General features: G+C 34.7%; 1 protein-coding gene across 1 annotated transcript in view; it reads left to right on the top strand.

Moving 5' to 3' along the window:
• Nucleotides 1-27,120, top strand: part of LOC111055472 — a 215,978-nt gene that overhangs the window by 9,169 nt on the left and 179,689 nt on the right. The window contains exons 3-4 of the mRNA XM_039440765.1: nt 6,936-6,990; nt 23,002-23,193. Coding sequence (XP_039296699.1) covers nt 6,936-6,990; nt 23,002-23,193 — 247 coding nt within the window. The remainder of the gene's footprint in view (nt 1-6,935; nt 6,991-23,001; nt 23,194-27,120) is intronic.

Raw genomic sequence — 27,120 nt, 5'->3', positions numbered from 1 at the left:
GGTTTATAGGTAACATTTTAATTTTTATTTTGGGCATCTCTTGAAAACTATGCTCTTAGAGACATGATCAGCCCATACAAGTTGAAGCTTAAAAAAGGTCCAACATGTTTAATGTGTCGAATCTTTGATAGTTTCTGAATAGTTCATCTGTTTTTGGAAGTGTGACATTTTTCAAGAAAAGAAAAAAGTGCTGCTTCCAGTTGCATTCCATTCTTTGCTTTTGTGAAATTCCATCAACGTTCTCTTCTCTTAGGTTAGATTTTTTGAATGAAGCGCGCTCGGCTTCAAATTCAGTGTTACCATTCAGGTCACACTAATTTTTTCCTACTTATATACTGTTTTCATATTCCTGATATTATTTTGTTGCATTGGTCTAGTTTTTATTTTGTATTTCAGCTGTATTCGTGCATTTTTGCCATCGTCCTTTTTGTATCAATTTCCGGCTTTTGTTCTGGAACGTTACAGTAACATGTAACCTAGGACCAAAGACCTTAAAGAGATATAGACCCACAATGCCTATGCCTTCCCAATGACAACTCTTACTTGAAATTGAAGGCCGCCATTGGAGTATTTCAGCACGAGATATTATAATATAATATTTATTTGTAATACTATTGATGAAAAAGGCATTGGTGACATTGGTATGTAATAATCTTATGGGTTTCCCCCTCAATGGCGGATTTCAATTCCAAGTATGACACTAGCGCTGCATGTGAGTCTATCTTTAAATGATATATTCAGGTGAGATGAGACCTTCCCACAAGGGACTCCCCACCAACAAAAGCCATACGAATCTTCTTTAGTACAGGCAAATCCGAATGAAATAATCCCAAAATGCTCACTGAGGAGGTATGTCAATAGAAGTTCATGAAGAATGAATGATCCAGCCAACTGGTTGGGCTAATCACTAAACTATGTAGGAATACACAAAGGCAGTGAGTAGATATGAGTTCATGGAGAACGAATGACTCAACTATTATGAAGTTAGTCAATAAACTTGAAGATCCAATGTCACAAGGCTGTGAATATAATATGAGTCCAGACAGACAAATGGCCCAACTTTAACCATAGTTAGCTACTAAACTTGAAGATCCAAGAATGCCACAAGGCTGTTAACATAATATGAGCCCAGACGGACGAATGGCCCAATTTCAATCATAGTTAGCCACTAAACTTGAAGCGAATCAGATTTTACACAGAAGATGCACATAATAATGACTCCAGGATAGGACGAATAGCCCAACTGAGCATAGTTAGCTACTAAAACTTATAAAAACAGAGTTAAAATGATTGATGAACGAGGTTGAATACATAATCAATTGCAATGTAAATGAATTTATGGACGATAGATTACCAACAAATTCAATGGTATGTCCATGAAATCACTATACAAGAGACAGCTTATGTGACCAAGTCCGGTAAAAAAAAAACGTTATAACATAGAAAAAGTTCATACTTGAAAGGTTTCAGTTCAAACACCTTATAACAAAACATCTACTAGTGAATGATAAACGAAAACAGCTAAGAGCAAACTTCATGTTGCAACATTGATAGGCTAGTTTCAAACTGAAACATAAACCTATATTTTCAATTTGATACAGGTATACATGTAACCTCAAAGTTCATTTAGGAGAGTTGAAATACGAATCAAACTTGTCACGTTGTATTTTAGCACCACAAAATATTTTTGAAATGAACTATTGAGCTTTAATGGAATTATTAAATAGAAAGGAAAGATAGCCTAGTCAAAGTACCACTCAAGTAAAATCGAATGTTATTTGTGATAGAGAGTAATCATATTATCTAAAGCAATAAAAGAACCAAGCAAAGTTGTAATTCAACAATAATGAGAATTAATTGGCAGAAATAAAAATTATAAAGCGGCTTATTTATTATTGGCAGATCATAGAAAATAAAAGTTTGCATGTACATTTGAGGTTAGAATTCTTTGTTTTTGTTCTAAATGAATCAATCGATCTAGGATCAAGTGACAGTTCTTTGAATCGATACCTGAAGAATTGGCCGATTGCTCGACCAACCAGTATGAATTAAATTATAAATCTCACTCACAAAATATATATTATATACACTAGGGAAGGTTTATGTAAATAGATAAGGACAACTATTATTGTTACACGATTTTTTATTACAATCTAAAAAAGTATGAAAACCAAGAGTACACAAAACTCACATAAAAAATTATATGTACATCATTTTACAGCATCATGTATCAAGATTTAATTATTAAAATACTTTTAGTCTATCATTTAATTTATTAATTCTGAGGTTATTTTTTATAATGAATAACGATTTGCCTCGGCTTGGCGTCAATTGGTAGAGCATCAGAATTAAGTACTATGATATCGGGTCGTGGTTTTCCAGGATACAATTTCACTAGAATCTTAATAGGCTCATACAGGAGCTTTCGCCATAGTTTAATACTGATTATTAACAAATATGAATAAGATTTATACTCTATGGTATTGGGGAGTAAAAATAAATGGTAGAACATAAAAAAATTTGATACATATATTAGATGAATAATTTTAAAATATCAGGTCAATATAGAAAATATATAGAGCAACAAAATATACAATGAAAAAAGAACGAAATCAAATAAAATATCACAGATCAGTAATATTTTTCAGTTCTATAGCACGAAACTTTACCATGTGCTTCTCAATTCATTGATCATATGCATTTATTTGCATGCAGCTTAGTATCGACTTGCTGTTGCTTGTCGATTCAGGTAATCTCCCTTTATATATATTTTCTTAAATCAGAGAATGATAAATTGATGAATCAATAATTATAAATATATCATTTTTTATAATTTCCAATAAATTTCTCAATAATAAATATATATTCTCAGGGTGCAAGATTTGGCACCTGATGGAAATAGATGAATCAATTCATCCAATGAACCAGAGCTACATTATATTATTACAAATTATATTCTAAAATCAATGATCATGTGAACATTAGTATTACTAGCTTGGAACTTAATATTCTTTTAATTGGTGTATCCCTTGATATATAAATTGACTCATTCCTATTCAATAAAATATTTCTTATACCATTTTAAGACTTTCAAGTATTTTTATTAATTTCTTGATATTTAAAACCTTTCCGATGAGCTAGCTTTTATTTCTTATTCCACTCGAAGCACTGAGGGTGCCCTACTTTTTCTTTGACTATTTATCACTCACATGCTGAATTTTTATAAGTTGCTGGCGGCGATCCGAATTCCTGGTACTCCTGGATTGTTGGTGGCTGAAGTCGTCTCTTCCAAGGGATCAAAAATATTGGATGACTTTTGCTTTACTATAGCATCACAAAGTCTTATGGAAAATTAATAATTTGATTAAACTCCAAGTCATTGAAAATGTACAGTAAAAGATAATGTGCTCTATAAATTTTGGTGACGTGCTGAATTTTTATAAGTTGCTGGCGGCGATCCAAATTCCTAGTAGTCCTGGATTGTTGGTGGCTGAAGTCGTCTCTTCCAAGGGATTAAAAATATTGGATGACTTTTGCTTTACTATAGCATCACAAAGTCTCATGGAAAATTAATAATTTGATTAAACTTTAAGTCATTGATAATGTACAGTAAAAGATATTGTGCTCTATAAATTATGGTGACATTCCATGGTAGTGGTTGGCAGGCAAGTGGGCAAGTTCTAATTTCACTTTATAACAATTAGCCATGTGCTCTTTTGGATCCCCTAGTTGCATACCATTTAGTTACAATAAATTCCTGCCAAGGTGTCTGGCTAGATTTTACGTTATGCAACTCAATCGATCATTATGTTGCCAATTGATAGATATTTCACACCTAACCTCAAATTTTCAATACTTTATATAAAATTATATAAGTGGCAAATTATTCCTATTTCTATTTGGCTGTTCTAAATTAAGCCATGATACCTGATATTATCTAATCTTTAAAAATGTTATTGCATTTGGTGATACTAGCCTATTATTCCACTTTGGACCTATAAATTTATTTCAAATAGGGATTTTATTTACCAATCAGATTTTGATACGCTACATTATGTAACAAATTTTCATTTATCTTTGTATAACAAAGTTGGGGAAATCCTGAATCTGAAGTGACCAATTGCATTGAGTCTTACTAAGATTAGAAAGCCAATCAGAAGGAAGCTTATAAATTGTTCAAGGAAGAGATGAAATTTTTCTGAGAATCATTCCTCTCTGGCTTGTGATCCCGATCTGTGAGGACGCACATGGGGATTAGGGTTCTTACTTCCTATTAAATTTTAAAATCATCAAGACAACCCCTTCTTGAATGTGAAATATTTGTAATTAATGTTTGATTATTTGTAAACTCAGTGTTGCTGAAGAGTTCTTAATTGTAATCTGTTCCCATAAATAAATTTTTAATACTGGAAGAAATTTATAAGAAATCTGGACCACGCGCAACCCCAGCAGTGATGAAAAGGACCTATATGATTAATTATTGGAAATAATTAATTCACTCTACAAGGCCTCCAAGAGCATCATTACAGTGAGTGTTTGTTATAATGAGCTCATTAGCCGGCCTTTAATAGTGAATTGGGGGATTGATCAAAGTGCTATATAAATTAATTCAAGTTTAAGAAATTCACAACGTGTTGAATGCTATAATATAATCTATAAGAGCGTTTTATGAATTTATTTGATTTATGTAGGAAGCTTACTTCCATGCATGGCATGAACTCATAAAACCCTGAGATTATTGAATTGTTAATTTTATTAATAATAATTTGCTCATTGATTAAAGTATGTCATGTTAAATCTACAGACCGAACAGGTTTCAAGTTGTAGAATTCTGAATTGACTTGAAGTTCATGTATCAGTATTAAATGCAAGTTTATAATTTTTAAAGCTCACAACTGTGAATGCTAATAAAGCTTGTGATAATTATTCAAATTATGAAAATAATATATTTAAAGAAAATTATAGATATAAGAATATTTTATATATATTATTTTATGGGAATATATTTTATGTTTTATGTCAGCATACAAAAATCATAGAAATTTCTATTATATCCTGACCCATCTCGTGATATACAGTTTGAGCTGTCTTGGTACCAAGAAAAAATTTTCTGCAGCATATAGAATCAGTGAATCAATTGATATTGATCTTATTAAGAGCATTCATTACTTATCATCCTTTGATGATAGTCATACTATTCCACCAGAAAAATCATATTGATAATTACATTAATAAGTACACAGTATATCATATAAGGATCCAGAGAACTTCAAGAACTGGCGTTGTAAGTTCAAAGGAATTTCAGAAGGGTAAATTGGTGAATACCTGTATTCATGACAAGCGTTTTGAGAATCAACTAGAAAGATCATAGTTGGTTTTCATTATTCTCGATTGAATATATGGTTACTGATAATCAGTCACCAATTATCTTTTAGACTTCCTTATTGGTATTCTTCAAGAACTTCATGGAAGCAGCGGTAAGAATTATTGATCACCAGTCATTGAACCCTGTGGTGATTAATTATATTTGGAAAATTCATGCGTCTACCACTGAGCTAGAGCTGCGGTCTGAACCCAGCATATTTGCGAGCCGGACGGCCTTAACTTTTTTGCAAATTTATTTGCAAAATAGGAATTTTAGCAACCGCTCTTATAAATATCAAGAATACCGCATCACATGTGAAGGATTTGCAATTTACCACTTTACAAACTATAAAAAAATCACTTGAAGAGTTCAGGAAAGAATTTACCAGGCACCTTGTGAATTAACAGCTCTAAAAAAATATGGTCCAAAGAACATAATTGCAAGTTTATTCTGTAGCAGTTTCAAGTTCGAAACTGCAGCATGGTATCAAACGTCAAGGATACACATTTGAATTCACAGTAGAATAGAAGTTCACATATAATATCACAATTGATCAGAATCACACATGATGATAATCGAACAGGAAACGAAGTTTGACAGAATAAGCTGTCCGCCTAAAAAGATCGTATAAATAGCAAAGCAACGCCAGAGACAGCCATTTTCAAATCACAAAGAATTGGGCAGAGATGAGTCCTAGGCAAAGACCTTAAGCTGTCAATGGGCCTTATGACTGTCATACTTCAGCCGGGACCGACAGTTTAAAGTGCCCATCTGATAACACGGGAGTGATCTGGTTGAAAAACTTTTGGTTGTGAGAGGGTTTGAACCCGGGATCTATATGCTACTATGCAAGCACTCTATCCACTAGACCACAGATCACTCCTGTACTACCTGGACCATACTATTACTGCTGGTGCTGCCAGCCCTATGATGTTGACTTGTTCCCTCCCTGTAACTCAATTTGTTCGATCATTTTCTTCAACATTTTCCAATATATTTGTTTGAAGTTATATGGTTTCGCCCACATTATTTTTTACCCCTTGATTATACCAGTTTTTCAGATTGCATGCTACCGTTTTATATGGATACTACGCTTGCATCCATGCATATACTATGATTTGCAGTTATTGCGCTTTATGTTAATTAACCTCATTCAACTCATTGAAAAAATAAGTGCTGATTATGATCTTATAGATCATCAAATTATATTCAATTTGGTGTAAAAATTCATGGTTTTATTGATTTCCTGAGGACTGTTGACCCAGTTTTAGAGTTGAGAGAGGAAAAATTCAGATCACATTCATGCATGAGTATGACTGTAGGAATTTTATAAATGAGTAGAAATGTTTGAAAATGAGTGTTGATCATTCGACATTGGAATTCGAAGTGGGTGTCTGTGACCCAATATTTGATTTTGCAGCTCAATTCTGACTAGTTAGTAGATGAACATAGCAAAAGTTCGCATCTTTATTCCCTCTGTTGAAGGTGTGGAACAGCTGAGTTCACACTTGTTGGATCATAATTCATCTTCTATATATTTTAATATTAACGTTTTTCTATAATTTCACAGAGGGTGCACTTCAATTTGATCAATCACTGGGAAATTCAAACCTACTTCCCACCGAGTGAGTTTTTGATACAATAAAATTTTATAATAAATTTGATACAAAATTATGAGAGTGACATGTGGACAGGAAAATGAGAAATTATCAATCTGTGCAATTTGTGTGCGAAACCGTTATATATGAACATACCTGAGTTCAGCAATTTATTGAGTCTGGCAAATCAGTTGCACACAATAGTAGTTTTCCCAACACTCAAGTTATCATCACAGTCATTCATTGTTATTGGAAATGGTTCTAGCTTCAATGTTATTATTCGGAATCCATTTTATGAGACAATGAGCAAAACATGTTAGAGCACTTATCATTTCAGACCGGAAATAACAGCTAAATTTCAAGCATATTCTATTGATCAGAAGACAGCTAATTTACACAAGCAGTAGAATGATCAATATGATCAATGAAATAACTTTTGTCTTAGATTTCAAAATTAGTAAAAAGAGCGTCAATGAGTGTATTAAGAGGGACTATTTCTTTACCTTAAAAATAGCAAATTAATTTCTATATTTCTTTTATATTTTCATGTTATAGTCTTTTTTCTGCACAATATTTGTTTGATTTTCATAATTCTGCTGTTATGAAGCTTCAATTGTAATTATGAGTTGAATTCAACCTTAACTTTCTGCATAATTTTGAAATATTATGTTTCTCTTTTACTGTTTTGCAACTCTCATCAGCGGGCAAAGATTTTCTTTTTGCTAGAGATGCCTAGATTTTATATTTCATTCCAATTTCATTCAAGTATATGTATGAGTGATCATGTTCATTCAATGATATTATTGAGAGTTTGTAATAAGTTTTGAATCGGCAATAAATTTTATTGTGCATGGAATGCAGGTATCAGCTGTTTTTCAAACTGTTCAGATTTGTGGTCTAATGTTGGAAAGACATATAATTGATGAATTTTCACCAGAATCCAATGATAAAGAAAATCCTGGAAATATTATCCATTCACTAATAATAATTCTTTTTATTCACACAAGCACAAATATTAAATGTTGTATTTCTGCAATTAAACAACTTGCTGTCAATCCATGAACACACAATTTGATGTTATCAACTCTATTCTTATTATTCTATATTAAAATTGAATCACAAGGTGTTATTCTTTCTTCAAGAATAACTTAATCATTTCCGAGAAGTAGTGGAATGTATTATTACTTGTTGGATGGCCCTCGTATTCATGTCCTAAATTAGCCCATTTGTACTCATGTTCACACGTATTATTTGTTCTGCTGGAATGAGTCTTCCATTGTAATGTGCTCATCCTTTGGTTTGTTGTCAAGGATTCCTTGATCCTTTCTTTTCAGGAGCTTCCGCTTTTTTCCTGCTTTGTTGGCTCTCTAAGCGTCAAATTTCCTTCACTTTAGTTCCCATACCATATTATACAGATTGAAGAAATTATTCAATACAGACTGCTCTTTCTGTTGTGGTGAAATGATAACACGACTTGTGCGTAATACCAGGAGATCACAGATGGAGCGCAATTCAATGGACCTTAGAGAGGGGTTGATTGATAGTGGAGTGATTGAGATTGCGGTGAATATACATGCAGTATTGGAATCAATCACCAATAAATTTTCAAAAGAAGCTGTAATAGATATGATCCCAGAAGTTATCTCACTGCTGAATAAATATGATGCCGCAATCAAGGTGAATGAAGATTTGAAGGCTGGTTTGGTGAGAATTGCAGCTGAAAATGATTCTTTAGGAAAATTACTCGCACAAGAGAAGAGGGGCAGATTGAATGAGTTGAACGATTCGCTGTGTAATGAGGAGAAGGCTGATGCGGAGATAGAGCAGTTGAGAGTAAAGCTCAAAGAATTGAAGACTTCTGCTAATGAATTAAGGATTGAGCTCAGTTCAAGGGATGCAATTATTAATCTTTTACAAAATGATGCACAGCAGACAGCGGATAACATTCTAAAATTGGAAACCGAAATTGAATTATTGAAGAAATGCAGAGCTTCCCCAGTGGATTTTACAACCCCAAGGTCGACCTGTAAATCTCCTCGGTTTCCTGGTGGCAGTGCGATAGAGACGTCGAACGGTTTTTCGGCCCTTGATGCTGAGGAGACTGAGTCACTTACTTTGAAAATGGCAGCGAGACATAAGCATACAATCAAAGTAAGAGCCCAGGTGCATAGAGGAGCGAGCAATACACCTGCTGACAAGAGGAAATCAAGTAGGTGTGTCACTAAATCAGCATCTTCATCATCTACGGATTCAGCAAAGAATAAGATCGTGATACTGGCTGATAGTCAAGGTAGAGATGTGTTTAAATACCTTGGTTGCATGTCTGACTACTTCGACGTTTTTGTCTATACTTTGCCGGGAGCAAAACTCAAACATGTCATTGCAAATGGAACTCAGTTTATAAAGGATTTGACTAAATCTGATTATGTGTTGGTGATGGCTGGATCCAATGATTTTGGAAACAATGAGCCAGGTCATCTAACTATCCATCAAGCAATGGATAAGATTTTGTCCTCGAGCTTCAACACTAACATAATTGTAAGTGCGATACCCAGCAGATACAATAGACCTCAATTCAACGATGACATACATTTTGCAAACATATGTATCTTGGGTAGAATATCGTCTTACTATGGGGCATCAAAAGTGATTTATACAGAGGTCAATAGGGACATGCAGAGACACCATTTCACAAAAAAGGGCTTACATTACTCGAAGAATGGTAAGCGTTTCATGGGAAAGATTTTATGTGACCTTGTGACTAGCGATAGTGGAATTATTGCTAATTGCATGACCAGAAGAACGACTGCTGAAAAATACGTTCATTCTAAACGAATGGAGATTAATGACGATGTTGATGCGATAACCATTGACGACTATTCATTGACTTCATCACCGGCGCCGTTGATTGGTCAGTCTCATACGACTTGGCATGGAGGAGCAGCTTCAAACGTGCGACATCTCACAAACGCAGACGAGACACTTCACCAACTGGACGAAAATGGAATTGCCCTGGATGCAATAAATTCTGATGACAATCTGCATGATACCTCACAATTCAACAACTGACAATATCATACTTCACCATTTAGTAATAACAGTTTTTCCTCAGTTAATGTAGAAAATAACAACGTTCAACATCCCACATGTTTTTCTCCCATTTTACAAAATTCATGTCCTCAATCACCAATACTTTCCCGGCACAGAGAAAAGAGTAGTTTTTTAGAGGTAATTTCCATGCTCAACCGAACTCTATAAACAGAAGCATACAAATCAGTAACTTTCATCAACCATTCTATATTAATGGAGATCACTGTTCTGCACTCTCAGTATTCTTTTGCAATGTACAGAGCTTAAGCAATAAAGTACAAGAAATCAATGTGATAAATAGTACAAATAGACATGATATTCTTTGCTTGACGAAGCATTGGTTGAAAAAAGATCTTTTAAGTCTAGTCAAAATAGATGGTTTTGTAATGACCTCTGCCTTCTGCCGAGTGAATTCTAAAAATGGTGGTGTAGCTATTTTTATTGCTGACAGATGTGTAAATAATTTCAAAGAAATCGATGTATCTTGTCACGTGGTAATTTGAAACCACCAAATATTTCTAAATGAGCCAATAAAATGTAATAGAACTATAAAATTGGAAAGAAGGTTAGACCTATCTAAAGAGTAAATCAACTCCAATCAAGTATTATTAGTGATTAGGAGTAATAGCATTATCAACAACGATAAGAAAATATGTATTATTGTGATTTAATAATTATGAGAACTCATTGGTAAGATCAAAAAATTATAAAGCGGCATAATTATTATTGGCGGATTACAAAAATAAAAAATAAAATAAAATGCATGAACATTGAGGTTAGAGTTACTTGTTTACGTTTTGAAAAGAATTAGTCGATCTTGGATAAATCGATAATTATCCGAACCAATACTGAATGAATCAGCTGATTATTCGATCAACCCATATGACCGGTTGAATCATATAAAATTCACTCATAAAGGATATATTATGTATACTAAAGGAAGTCGATGTGTAGAAATACAAATAACTATTATTTCTGTACAAATATTTATTATAATCTAAAAAAGCATGATAAATCAAGAGTATAAAAAACTCATATAAAAACTAAATGTATTATCTATTAAAATCGTGTGTTACGATTTATTTATAAATTCAATTTAAGATAAATACCCCATATATCTGTATAAAAACTTCTTTTATTAAATTTTTTCTATTATAAAGCCGAGGAAGCCCTGATTCCCAAGGCAACCAATTGTATTGAGTCTATCAAATTGAGGGCCAATCAGAGAGTAGCTTATAGAATTATTCTAGGAAGAAGCAAATTTTTCTGAAAACCTCTTTCTTCTGGCTTAAGATCCCAACCCGAGAGGATGCACATGGAGTTTAGGGTCTTTTCTTATTCCTTTTAAAAAATTTTTTAACGAATTATTAAGCCAAACCCTTTTTTAAATGTAATGTATGTTTGTTGAATGTTAATTGTTTGTGAACTCAGTGCTGTCAAGGAGTTCGTAATTGTAAAGATTCCCATAAAAATAGCTTTAATTCGAAAGAAACTTATAAAAATCTGGACCACACGTTAGCCCAGCAGTGACGAAAAGGAGCCTACCTAATTAATTATTGGAAATAATTAATTCAATCCACGAGAACATCCAGAACTTCAGTCAGTGAGTGATAAGTCAAACCAAATGAGCTCATTTGTCTACGTTCAGTGGGGTAATAATTAATAAAAAAGCGCTATTCCAATTAATTAGAGTTAAAATAAAAAGTCACCACGTGTTGAACAATATCACATAGTTCACAAGAACATCTTATAAATTTATTTATTATATGTAGGAAGCTTACTTCCATGCACTGCCCGAATTCATATTAAAAGCCCTGAGATCTCATGTTCGAATATTAATTTATTAAATATTAATTTTGTTTATTGAACAAAATAGACCATATCAAACTTATAGACCGAACAGGTTTTTATCTGCAGAATTTTATATTGATTGGAAGTCTAAGTACCAGTATTAAATATAATATATTTATGAATTTGAAATTCATTATTGTGAATATTAGCAAAGCCTGTGATAATTACTCAGATTTTAAAAGTAGATTATTTAAGTGAATCACAGATTTATTGAATATTTTATGCATATCTGCTTTATGGGAATATATTTTGTGTTTTATGTCAGCATACAAATCATAGAAATTTATTTTATCCTAGTTCATCTCGTGTTATATAGTTTGAGCTGTTTTAATATCACCAAATATTTAGCAGCATTTAAAATTATTGAATCAAATAATATTAACCTTATTCAAAGCACTCCATATTTATCATCCTTTGATGATATTCAGTTTATCAGCCAGAACAAGCATATTAAGAAATTATAGAAATAAGGTTCCAGTTATATCATATAAGGATCCAGAGAGCTTCAAGAACTGGCGTTGTAAGTTCTAAGGAATTTTGAAAGGGTATATTGGTGAATACTTGTACTCACGACGAGCGTTTTAAGAATCAACTAGAAACAACTATAGTTGATCCTGATTATTCTCTAGTGGTACATGGTTACTGATAATCAGTCATCAAATATTCTTTTAATTTCCTTACTGGTATTCTTCAAGAACTTCATAGAAGCAGCGGTAAGAATTATCAATACCTGGTCCTTGAACCTTATGGTGATTATTTGTACTTATAAAATTCATGTTTCTACCACTGAGCTAGAGCTGAGGTTTGAACCCAGTAATTTTGCGAGCCGGAAGGCCTTAATTTTTTGTGAATTTATTCGCAAAAGAGGGAATTTAGAGACTGCTCTTGTAAATACCAGAAACATCGTATTATCTGTGAAGGAATTGCAATCTACAACTTTTCACAATAGCTTCATAACGTGGGACTCTATCATAAGAGATAACCCCCCCAGGAGCACAACTTCACACAATGGCACCCAACCAGTGGAGCATGAGGAAAAGCTTACCTACTCAATCTTACTATCAATGATTAATGAAATTATTGATAAAACTGAAAGCTGCAAGAAACATAATCTGAAGTTGTTTCGACAAGATATATCTGATGATCTATTGTAAGTTTCTGGCTAAAATAATTGAGTTGCTCTTCAAATTAAAATTTTTCAAGCTGCATAAATACAGACAAACTGTATCACACGAGTTTGATAACATAATTCTCATAATAGAGAAAATTGGATGGAAATTTCCATAAAAGTTATAGTAAAAATTTTGATTTTGATCTTTGAATCTAGACATTGTATGCTGACCAGGGTTATAGGTTATTTGAGGCATTATAATACTATCGTTATTCAGGAGGATAAGACCCTAATTAAAATTTTAAGAACTATATTAGTGTAATTTGTAAGCCATATCTGTCTATGTTGATAAGCGTACCTGTAGCACTAGAAGGTCTTTTTGTAATATATGTATATGACACTTGAAACTTCAACACAACACAATTTTATCCAGAATAGGCACTATCACTGAATCCATTTTAATATTCCTGAGACTTGGCAACACACTTGGCTATTTACTCGAAGTATTCAATAATAACGTCACCATGAACCAGTCGTCGGCTAACTCGCAAATTTCCTACTTCAGCGAACATCCCCAAAACTATGTAGCCACGACACCGGCAAATCAACAGCCCCAGGACAATGCAGCGGAGACCCCACGAGAGAGAGAGGGAGGCAGCATATGCTCCATCAATTTCGACCCGCAAAACTTGGCCCAATTGTCTTCTACGAAGATCGATAACGCCGTCGATGCGAGTAATTCCGATGAGAGTCCGACTGAGGGAGTGAGGGCGTCCAACCCGGTACCGGCGTCTTCGCAGATCGCTCCAAGCGTCGCCGAGGGAACAGAGAGTGCCGCCACCAAATCGCCATCCAACGTGACTAGTCAACCGCCATCCGCCACCAACCTGGAAAAACGCAATACAACATTAGACTCTTCAGTCGGTTACATTACCAATCTTATGGCAAATGATTCTACAAACGAACTCAAACTCATGCTCAGTCAAATCTTAGCAAGACAGGACAATGCAGCGAAGGCAAACCGGGAAGCTATGCAGAAAAATAGTGAAACTATCACTGAAAATATTACCAAGACTGTACAAGAAGGTATTAAAACCATGGATGCAAAATTTTCTAGCTTCAGGGAGGAAGTGAGAAATATAATAGATACAAAAATAGATACTCAATCTGCAGTTATCAAAAAGCTAGAAACTCGTCTAGATGATGTCACCTGTCAAATAAATGAACGGTTGGATGACGTACCAAAGGAAGTTGAAAAACAGGTGGACGTATTGGGTAAGGAGCTGGGCACCGCTATCATGGGAACGGTCATGGGAAAGGTGTTAGAAAATAAGGGCGAGATAGAGTCGAAAGTGGAGGAAAATAATAAGAAAATAGTAGAAATAGTCAAGGAACAAAGTAACGTGCAGGCATGTATGGCAAATTTAGCGGAGGAGGGGGCAAAATCAAGTGAGAGATATGGCATGTTGGAGAATGCTATAGGCGGACAGCAGTTGAAGCTAACCGGATTGTATGATGAAGTGAATACACATAAGAAAATTATGAATGATAAATGGACCGCAAGTGAAGAAAGAGTCTCCAGACTAGCGACATCCATGGAAAATATTCCAGCCAGCAGAATACATTATATACCGATTGAACCAGTAAATAGCACTCAACCTTTCCAAAATCTTGGAAAATTTGATAATTCCTACCGTCACATGCAACCCAAACCATTTGTGGACCAAATAAGAGCCGTTCAAGAACTGACACCCACCTCTTGGTTAGTATGGCGTTTCCAATTATCCAGTCTACTACTCGGCGAGCCGCTGATGTTTTTCCAGAGCCGGATGCGAGATATCAACAGCCTGGAGGACTTCATCTCCCAGTTCCTGCAACAGTATTGGAGTAAATGTAAACAGATGGACGCATTGTCAGAAATTATTTTATGCACTTACGATAGTAGAAATAGACAATCCTACACTGATTTTATAACAGATCTGATGAGCAGAAACGATCAGTTAGACGAATCTCTAACTGATTCATCACTGATCCACATCTTATCAAAAAAGCTTCCTTTCAATGTTCGTATGACACTGGCAGTATCTTCGATTTCCAGTTGTGAAGAACTGATAGAACATTTACATTCTATCCAATCAGCTACGTCTGAGCCAAACCACTTAAATAATCGAGCAAAAAATTTTAATCAACAAAATAATCATTTCAGAAAAAATTATAATAGTGAAAACTATATTGCAAACGCTGGAGCAAATGCGCAAAGTGCAAAGTACACTGAAAATAATAACAGAGTTCAATCATTTGATAATAATTATAGAAATAAGTTTCAATACCGAAACAGTAAACAGCATCACAAAGAGGCATATTATGATAACAGAGATCACTGGAATAGAAATAATAAACGGAAAATAACCTTCACAAAACAGGACGAAAATAAACAAAATCATAACCAAACAAATACATCTTATACAATAGCACATACAACAAGGACAACACAAAATCAACATGCAAATGACCCACCACCAGACACACAGGAGCCCATACAAGACAGCCTACCACACAAAACCGCCGCCCGCCATGCACTTGAAACGCCCTGTAAACATCAATCCCTCTTGAGCCTTATATTTCCCACTGAAGAACCATCACCGCAGGAAGAGCAACCCGCCACCGAGGAACACCAGGTTACAGTAGAGGAATTATGTAATATGGAGCCCACATGCGATGAACTCGTTTTGAACGCCACACCCGCGCATCAAAGGACCACCACCAAGCATCCGCGCACAGGACTTATGCACCCCGAGGAACCCAGGATGGAGGAACAAAAGGATGACACCAGGGAGTACCGGGGAGGACAACATTCGGGATACAAGAAGCATACACCGTAAGGCCCGGAGACGGAAACGCCCGAGGCAGACACCCGGACGACCGACTGCATGACCGACTACAGGAGAAAAGAGGCATGCACCGCAAGGCCAGGAGGCGGAAAGTCAAGCGGAAGAAAAAGAAGTACCGCGCGCGACGATGGAAGCCGCATGCACGTTTCAAACGCCCGAGGAGGACACCGGACCGAAACCAGGATGGAGGACCGGAGATCGACGGCATGCATCCGCGGCACATCCGCTTTAAAGCAGAAGATCAGCGATGTGACCGGCAAAATGGACATAATAAATGGAATGAAACTGGAGCTACTGGAAGGACTAATATGGATTCATACAGGGATAAAAACGGAACTGAAAGGAAAACTACGATTGAAACATGCATGGATGATAATAATAAAGTGGACTATTTATGGAGGTTGATAAAGGATGGAAAGTGTTTAATAAGATTAAAAGAAATAAGAAATTATAATAAGAGAGTGAAAGTACCTGACTATTACATGTTGAGAGATTATATTGTTAAAGAAATGATAAATGTTCTGATATATTATATACTATTTGTTATGGCTGTGATATGGATAAAAGACTGTGTTGTGGATAGGATGAAAAATATTGTATTATTATTACTAAATGAAACTACTATTGATGAGTGGAAAGGTTATGTTGTGAGAAACACGATAAATGCATTGATTTATTTTGTGAGTATTATTATATTTATGGCTGCAATATCAATTGAGGAAAATATCATTAAAGTATTGATGAATGAGGGCGTGTCTTATGTTGAGAGAATCAGTTCTAAAATTTTCAAAGCTAATCTGAAACTCAGAACGATTCAAAATACACCAAGTAAATACTCTAGGCTAGCCAGGATAAGAGAGCTGATGGAGAACCGGTCGTCAAAACCGCCAGATTATTTACAGAATCAAAAGAAAATATTTCTAATCTCAAACCGTATTATCGAGACAATAAGCGATAAGAATATAAACAATAATATTTGGATTCATGGATCTACCTGTCAACAAATACGTACCAAACAAACACCAGGCAACACACTTATTTCGCAGACAAGTATCCACTTCGAACAACAACACCTGAAAATAAAGAAATGAAAAATTTAGAAACCATTTTTTTTTAACACCTTTCTTATTGATGAAACAAGAGAATAAATAACTTCTAATGTTAAAAAGCCAACTTACCTTCATGTAGCAGGAAGAAACATCAAGATGGCGACAAGTGACAAGCCGAAGCCAACGTAAACCAGCTGTACACTACGAAAACCAGAATAGTCAATGCCTATTAAATCATCAAAGTTGATACCCCGAATAAGAAGATCAAGTGTCATATAAATGTGAATTGCATGTAGAGATATTATAGAAATATTATATTATTATTATTTATGTATAAACTATTAAGAAAATCATTAAAATTATCCGCCAAATGATCAAACCGCATAGTTACCACCAAAAGCATTAATCCCAAGTCTCAATGTATTAGAGGAATAAGAAGTTCTTGTTGATAAAACCTACCAAAGATTATCTTTAAAAATATCCATTACATGAAAACAAAGCCCAATTTCTGCAAGAGAATGAAATGAAAATGTACAAGTCACTGTTCTATGTTGAGGGAGAAAATATGTTATACTCTGCAAGTCGGAGAATTATCAGTTTGTTAGGTTGGCAATGATTTTGCACCAACATTCAAACGTGCTTCTGGCCTGAGGGCAGAGCGTGGATTAGAAAAAAGATTTATATTATGTATGGAGGAGGAGATAGTTTATATTGTGTATTGTGTGTAGAAGGAGATTGGCCGATGTAAGGCGTATGTATTTGAATTGAATTTATTTATTGTTGTATATGTTGTTGAATTGTTAGGAGGTAGGATTCTCAGTAGAGTTATTAGCAGACTTTGTAACATGTATGATTTCTGATCCAAAACCACTGGATCATAAAATTTATATTATATTCTCGAATTGTCGTTTTAAATCAGAAATCAGAGGGCGTTTTGTGTCACGTGGTAATTTGAAACCACCAAATATTTCTAAATGAGCCAATAAAATGTAATAGAACTATAAAATTGGAAAGAAGGTTAGACCTATCTAAAGAGTAAATCAACTCCAATCAAGTATTATTAGTGATTAGGAGTAATAGCATTATCAACAACGATAAGAAAATATGTATTATTGTGATTTAATAATTATGAGAACTCATTGGTAAGATCAAAAAATTATAAAGCGGCATAATTATTATTGGCGGATTACAAAAATAAAATAAAATAAAATGCATGAACATTGAGGTTAGAGTTACTTGTTTACGTTTTGAAAAGAATTAGTCGATCTTGGATAAATCGATAATTATCCGAACCAATACTGAATGAATCAGCTGATTATTCGATCAACCCATATGACCGGTTGAATCATATAAAATTCACTCATAAAGGATATATTATGTATACTAAAGGAAGTCGATGTGTAGAAATACAAATAACTATTATTTCTGTACAAATATTTATTATAATCTAAAAAAGCATGATAAATCAAGAGTATAAAAAACTCATATAAAAACTAAATGTATTATCTATTAAAATCGTGTGTTACGATTTATTTATGAATTCAATTTAAGATAAATACCCCATATATCTGTATAAAAACTTCTTTTATTAAATTTTTTCTATTATAAAGCCGAGGAAGCCCTGATTCCCAAGGCAACCAATTGTATTGAGTCTATTAAATTGAGGGCCAATCAGAGAGTAGCTTATAGAATTATTCTAGGAAGAAGCAAATTTTTCTGAAAACCTCTTTCTTCTGGCTTAAGATCCCAACCCGAGAGGATGCACATGGAGTTTAGGGTCTTTTCTTATTCCTTTTAAAAATTTTTTAACGAATTATTAAGCCAAACCCTTTTTTAAATGTAATGTATGTTTGTTGAATGTTAATTGTTTGTGAACTCAGTGCTGTCAAGGAGTTCGTAATTGTAAAGATTCCCATAAAAATAGCTTTAATTCGAAAGAAACTTATAAAAATCTGGACCACACGTTAGCCCAGCAGTGACGAAAAGGAGCCTACCTAATTAATTATTGGAAATAATTAATTCAATCCACGAGAACATCCAGAACTTCAGTCAGTGAGTGATAAGTCAAACCAAATGAGCTCATTTGTCTACGTTCAGTGGGGTAATAATTAATAAAAAAGCGCTATTCCAATTAATTAGAGTTAAAATAAAAAGTCACCACGTGTTGAACAATATCACATAGTTCACAAGAACATTTTATAAATTTATTTATTATATGTAGGAAGCTTACTTCCATGCACTGCCCGAATTCATATTAAAAGCCCTGAGATCTCATGTTCGAATATTAATTTATTAAATATTAATTTTGTTTATTGAACAAAATAGACCATATCAAACTTATAGACCGAACAGGTTTTTATCTGCAGAATTTTATATTGATTGGAAGTCTAAGTACCAGTATTAAATATAATATATTTATGAATTTGAAATTCATTATTGTGAATATTAGCAAAGCCTGTGATAATTACTCAGATTTTAAAAGTAGATTATTTAAGTGAATCACAGATTTATTGAATATTTTATGCATATCTGCTTTATGGGAATATATTTTGTGTTTTATGTCAGCATACAAATCATAGAAATTTATTTTATCCTAGTTCATCTCGTGTTATATAGTTTGAGCTGTTTTAATATCACCAAATATTTAGCAGCATTTAAAATTATTGAATCAAATAATATTAACCTTATTCAAAGCACTCCATATTTATCATCCTTTGATGATATTCAGTTTATCAGCCAGAACAAGCATATTAAGAAATTATAGAAATAAGGTTCCAGTTATATCATATAAGGATCCAGAGAGCTTCAAGAACTGGCGTTGTAAGTTCTAAGGAATTTTGAAAGGGTATATTGGTGAATACTTGTACTCACGACGAGCGTTTTAAGAATCAACTAGAAACAACTATAGTTGATCCTGATTATTCTCTAGTGGTACATGGTTACTGATAATCAGTCATCAAATATTCTTTTAATTTCCTTACTGGTATTCTTCAAGAACTTCATAGAAGCAGCGGTAAGAATTATCAATACCTGGTCCTTGAACCTTATGGTGATTATTTGTACTTATAAAATTCATGTTTCTACCACTGAGCTAGAGCTGAGGTTTGAACCCAGTAATTTTGCGAGCCGGAAGGCCTTAATTTTTTGTGAATTTATTCGCAAAAGAGGGAATTTAGAGACTGCTCTTGTAAATACCAGAAACATCGTATTATCTGTGAAGGAATTGCAATCTACAACTTTTCACAATAGCTTCATAACGTGGGACTCTATCATAAGAGATAACCCCCCCAGGAGCACAACTTCACAATCTATATAAACAGATGAAATCAACCTTGAGTTTGTTGCTGTTAGGAATAAAAATTTGAAAATAATTGTCATAGCGCTATATAGATCACCAAAAGGTGATCTAGCTCTCTTTTTTAATGCATTAGATAGACTAATTTTATCATTAACTAAATATGTGCATGATCATCACTTCATAATAGGAGGTGATTATAATGTAAACATATTGTCTGTTGATTCTAGAAGAACTGGAGTTGGTGAATTTTCTCAAATCTTATAACCTGTAATATTTAAGTAACTTCGAGCCAACAAGAATGAATTCTTGTTTAGATAATGTAGCAACTGACTTGCATCCTGATTTGTTTGAGGTGGCTGTTGAGCCTGTCATGATAGGAGACCATGATGATGTATGCTTTAATATAAAGTCCAACTTCTTGAACTTAAGTGTGGATAATGCATGTAAAAGCTTGAAAGCCGGTAAGTCCTACAGTTTTGGAGCAATAACTACGGAGGGAACCAATCATCTGCGTTCTCAACTCTCTGGTAGGGATTGGTCTAGTATTCTCATTCACAAATCAGCTGAAGACAATTTTCAACCTTTTTTCAATACATTTTATGAGTTTTTCAAGTGTTCTTCTCCTTTGAAAAGTGGGAAGCCCAACAATGACAAAATTAGTAACATGAAACTATCGCCTGCTTTAAGTGGTCTGAGGAATGCGTTACTCATCGCTTACAATAAATACAAGAATTTTGGGTCGGAAAATGGAAAATTTAATTATCGGAATTTAAGGAGAATCTATAGATCTGAATTGAAAGCATCTAAACTGAATACCAATGTTAGGTTTATTGAGTCGGCAAGCAATAAATGCTCAGCTGCTTGGAAAATCATTAGAAAAAGTTCAAATCCATATCAACAATGGAAAACATCAGTCTCTCCAGATGCGTTCAATAAATATTTTTTAGAAACAATAGAGAAGATTAACATTAGTATTACCGTATCAGAAATATCAGCAACCAACTTTTTGGAGTTTTCCCCTAGATCTGTTTCAAGATTTGAGTTAAGAGAGGTATCAGTTGAGCAGGTTCTTGCCATTGTTTCGAAAATGAAATCTACAACTAGTAATGATATCTATAATATATCTAGCTCATTGATTAAAAAAGTTATTCATTAAATTGCGGACCCCTTAACATCATGTTTTAATGCTTGTATGAATGAGTCAGTCTTTCCGGCAGTTCTCAAACATTCTAGAACTGTGCCCATCTATAAAAAAGGTTGCAAGGATCAACCTGAGAATTTTAGACCAATATCTATCCCTCCAATATTTAGCAAAATTTTTGAATACATAATTGGGACTCAACTCTATGAATATTTGGAGAGTAATGGCCTACTCTCAGATACCCAGTTCGGTTATAGGGCGGGCAGATCAACTATTGACGCGGTTAGCTCCATTGTCGAAGATATTATGGACTGCTTCAATTCTAAACGTTATGCAGGCCTAGTGCTATATGACTTAAGTAAAGCATACGATGTTGTAAGCCATGACATTTTGCTGAAAAAATTGCATCATCTAGGCGTGCATGGAAAGTCCCTCAAGGTCATAAAGTCGCATTTGAGTGAGCGTAAACAAACTGTCAATGTCAATAAAGAATTTTCCAAGCTTTGCCATGTACCTCAGGGAGTACCACAAGGTTCAATATTAGGACCATTGCTATTTCTTGTTATGATGAATGATGCAGGTCTCAGCACTGATTCAAGAATAGTTTGCTATGCAGATGACACCACCATTCTCTCGACCGATTCTGACATTGCAACTCTGAAAGAAAAGATGTCTACTTGTCAAGAACAAGTGAGCCTATGGTTCAGGGCAAATAACTTGCTTCTCAATAGTGGAAAGACACAAGAAATGATCTTAGGTTTGAGACAAGTGGATGAGAGGAATGTGAAGAGTGTGAAGATTCTTGGTATACACCTCGACCAAAGACTAACATGGGGCCCTCATATTGATTATGTATGTTCTAAGCTGAACCGAGTTTTGTATCTCCTACGAAGATTGAAGGAATGTGTTCCTAAAGATTACCTTCGGATGACATACTTTGCTTTCTTTCAAAGTACTTTTTCGTATGGTCTCTCTCTATGGGGGTGTTCTCCTGATACTCATAAAATCCTACTGCTTCAAAAGAAGGCAATAAAAACTATTTCCAATGCTGACTACTTGGAGCACTGCAAGCCATTGTTCATCAATCAAGGGATAATGACTGTTTATAGCTTGTTTGTTCTCATGTTGGCCGTGAATGTAAAGAAAAATATGAATGAGTTTATATGTAGGGAAAATATTCACCACCATTATACAAGAAATAGGCAACACATTGATGTGCCCTATACCAGACTTAATAGAGTTCAGAGAAGTTCGGAGTTGGTTTCTTTAAAAATATTCAACAAGCTACCCATCAATGTGAGAGCTATGACAATAAATGCCTTTAAAAATAGATTAAAAATGCTTCTAACGGAAAATCCTCTTTATTCACTAGCTGAGTATTTTAATATGGATGAAGGGATATTTAACAATTATTTCTGAACATATGTTTATATTTCCTATTGACATTATACTTTAAAGTAATATTATTGTATTATAGTACATAGAATTTGAGGAATTGACGTGATTATTTGTTTAGATCTTAATTTAATTTATGGCTGACGTTTCCAATTGTATATTCTGTATACTTAGAGGAATAAACTTTATTATTATTATTATTATTTGTTTAGGCTGAGTGAGACGAAGATTCAAGATGTCAATTATATTTTGAATGACAATGAACTCTTCAGAACCACCTTCACCTTTCCTGCACAACCTGGACAACCTCCAAATATTGGATATACTCTGGAAATCGGAGAGCCTCATCCCGGTATGACGTCAGATGAAGACAAAGAAGGCAGAAGATTTCAAACGTTGATAAGGTGAAGATCACATAAAAGTTAGAATGGATTCTCAACAATATTTTGATAACATTAGTAGATGGGAAATTGAGAAAAAATCAAATGATTGAAGTTATTGTAAGTTTATCTGTTTGTTGAATAGCTGCAGTGGACTCTATCAGTGTAAGCTACCTTATTAAGGTTGAAATTCCTGAATAATTGATCAAGAGATTGATTTTGCAATAACTTTTGTTTTATGTTGATTGATAGTCACTGTATCCACCAGCTGGTGGATCAGAATAAAGTAATGTTCACACCAAAATCTGTAGCTCTGCAGAGTCTGTGAATGAATTTTTTTTTTCAATTTGTTGCTGGACCTAACAATGCAGGTGTTCACACCAACATTCTGCTATCTGCCGGCTGACATTCCAAGAAAACTCTGCTCACATGCAGATTTTTTCAAATTGCTTTAGGAACGATTTTCTCCAGTCATCTAGCAGATATTTCTGATTAAAGATCTACCAACAAAAACTCAAATCCAGTAAAAATGATAATAGTCCAGTCAAATGGTCATTTTTTGGGAAACAACCCCAAAAGAATTTTTCCCAATGGTTCTACTGGGTCCGGCAGTCAAACCTGACGGTTTTTAAGTGGGGATAGGTGGTGGTGGGGGTGACTGGGCGGGTGGGGATGGGCGCCATCTTGTTCACCTTGAGTGGAAGTTCATTAGTTCAGTAACAATAAAGCGTTGGACCGCTGAACATCGTGCGTTTGTAGTCGAGACGTTTTTTAGAAATAATGATTCTGTGATTCTAACGCAAAGGAGTTTCCGTATATGGTTTAACATTCCCCCTCGTGGTGCGATCCCGGCACGAAACACAATTCTTCTGTGGGTTCGGAACTTTCAGAACACTGCGTTTGGAACCACAAGAAGGAGAGGAGGATCACCTCGAACGGTAAGAACTCCTGCTAACGTTGAGGCTGTTCGACATGCTTTTGAACGGAGCCCTCATCGCTCTGCCATTCGTCACGCCCAAGCTCTTCGGATCTCTGACCGGTCTGTGAGACGTATTCTTCATGACGACTTGAGCTTCCACCCTTACAAGATTGCTATTGTTCAAGAGTTACAAGCAGGAGATTTTGGTAGAAGGTTGAATTTTGCTGAAACCATGTTAAGAAAGATTGAGGAAGACCCTGGAATCATTGTTTTGACTTCAGACGAAGCTCATTTCCACCTTAATGGATGTGTTAATAAACAAAATTTCCGTTATTGGGCCCCAAATAACCCACGGGAACTTCATCAGCGGCCTCTTCACTGTGAAAAAGTAACTGTCTGGGCTGCAATGTGTAGGTCAACAGTTATAGGGCCTTATTTTTTTGAAGAGGGTGGCCATACAGTGACAGTGAACTCAGAGCGTTATGTTGCCATGATCCGTGACTTTCTCATTCCTGAGTTACGTCGCCACCGCATACCTCTCAGGAGGGTATGGTTTCAGCAGGACGGAGCTACTGCCCATACCTCGCGGGCCTCCATGGCTCAACTCAGAGGATTTTTCCCAGGCAAGCTGATCTCGCTCAGGGGTGACATTGAATGGCCAGCACGTTCTCCCGACTTGTCCCCTTGTGACTTTTATCTGTGGGGGTATCTCAAGGGAAGAATGTATGTTGACAAGCCAAGAAATTTGGATCAACTGAAGGAGAATATTCGGCGAGAACTTCGTGAGATCCCGCGGCAAACGTTGGAGAGAGTCATGACGAACTTTTCCAAGAGACTCGTACAGTGTACAGAAAATGGTGGTCAACATTTAAATGACGTAATTTTTGCGCCGTAAGCTATTTTTCAATTTTTTTTAATACTAAATGTAATTTCCAATTCTCCTCTTTACAATAAAAAAAAATATTTAAATATATCTCAACAGCTTTTTAATTTATCCAATATCAAAAACCGTCAGGTTTGACTGCCGGACCCATTATATTATGTATTTTTGGGCGCTGAATTCAAATCTTGAATTTTCTGACACACCAGAGGGTGGCTTCACCAAAAACCCCAACAATTTTGGAATTTTTTCCATTTAATCTCGAAAACTTCGAGTTTTAGATAAGAATCATCCCCTACAAGATTGAAGACAATAAAATTCCCAATAAGTTGAGTGGCTGCTCAGTATTCTATCATTTTTTGTTATGGAGCTACAAATTTTCAAAAAAGGGTATTTTTTATGGGGTTTTCAAAACAGCTTGGATATTTTTCCAGTAAAGATAAAAACCACACATCACGTGAAGGAACAATAATTGATTCTGAACAGGATTCCTCAAACATTTTCGAACTTGGTAAAGGTGGGGGGGGGAATACACCCAAAATAGAAAATCATGTTCTACAGCTGAAATAGAAATTCTTCATTATAATACCTTCTCAATGCCTTCCTAATGAAAATGATATACATATTTGGGCTAAAATCATCTAACAAGGGCTATTTTCTATGAGAATCACCCGTTAGAAACATCTGATTTCAGTATTTCCTAGTGGGGAGTACATCATAAGGATACGTCATTTACCGGTATAACTTTTGACAGAACTATCAGATTTCCTCGTACTACGTCAAGGCGATTCGAAATCATGTATCATAACTGGTATTTGATGGAAAAATCAAATAATCCTCCTTTAGTGTATTCTAGCCCATATTTGAATACAGAGAAAAATTGCCATTTCTGTATTGAAGACTGTGTATCTCGGTAAATCGATATGATAAAAGATTATACTTGGTCTTGATTTGAAGAACAGAATCTCCTCTTCCATGTGAGGTTAATGAATTTTGTAAAAATATAAAAGTGAAGTGAGATATGTCTGTTTCAAAAAATAAATTTTTCACAGTCTCGATAGTTTTTCGATGATAAACAGTGATGCAAGATGGATTTAAGGCAACGCAGCTTATAGAGCATGTGATTCTCTTCCATTTGAGACCAATCGCACGTTTCTATCATGTATCTTAATCGTTCAAATATTCCTCCTTTAGTGTATTTTAGCCCATACTTGAAGGCAATTGAAAATCATGTATCATTACTAAAATTTGATGAAATAATCAAATATTCCTCTTTTACTGTATTTAAGTATGGGCTAAAATATACTAAAGGATGAATATTTGATTTTTTCATCAACTTTTAGTTATGATATGCTTTTTATTCGCCTTCAAGTATGGGCTAAATACACTAAAGGAGGAATATTTGATTTTTCCATCGAATTTCAGTTATGATACATGATTTTGAATCGCCTTGACAAGCTAAGAAGAATGAGCTCTAGTACAAGGAGATCTTATCATTCTGTCAAAAGTTATGATTGTTTCAAGTTCTGATCATTGATGTATCCTTATGACGCACCCTCCCACCCCCCAAAAATTGAAATACTGAAATTAAATGTTTCTAACGGGTGATTCTCATAGAAAATAACCTTTGTGAGATGATTTCAACCAAAATCTGTATTTTTCAGTCAGGAAGGCCTTGAAGAGGTATTATAATGAAGAATTTGTATTTAAGCTGTAGGACATGATTTTCTATTTCGGGTGTAGGCTATTCACCTTCCCAACACTACCAAATTCAAAAATTTTGAAGGAACCCAGTTCAGAATTGATTGTGCTTTCACGTGATGTGTTTTTTATCCATACGAGAAAAATATCCAATTTGTATAGGGTAGAAGTGGTAGTTTTGCATAGTTTTGAAAACCCCTTAAAAAAAACCCATTTTTGGAAAATTCTTAGCTCCGGAACCAAAAATTGTAGAATCCAGCGCAACCACTCGCAACTTATTGTTCCAGCGCAACTTAAGTTCCAGCGCAACTTATTGGTAATTCTATTATCTTTAATTTTGTATAAAATGATTTTTCTCCAAAAACGAATTTTTCGAGATTATATGGAAAAATTTAGAAAAGTCCGAAATGTTGGTGGTATTGGGGTGTTTTGTTTTGGTTTTGGGTGAAGC

This window comes from Nilaparvata lugens, chromosome 14, assembly GCF_014356525.2.
Source record: "Nilaparvata lugens isolate BPH chromosome 14, ASM1435652v1, whole genome shotgun sequence".
Lineage (NCBI taxonomy): Eukaryota > Metazoa > Arthropoda > Insecta > Hemiptera > Delphacidae > Nilaparvata > Nilaparvata lugens.
This window is presented reverse-complemented; position numbering and strand designations above follow the sequence as displayed.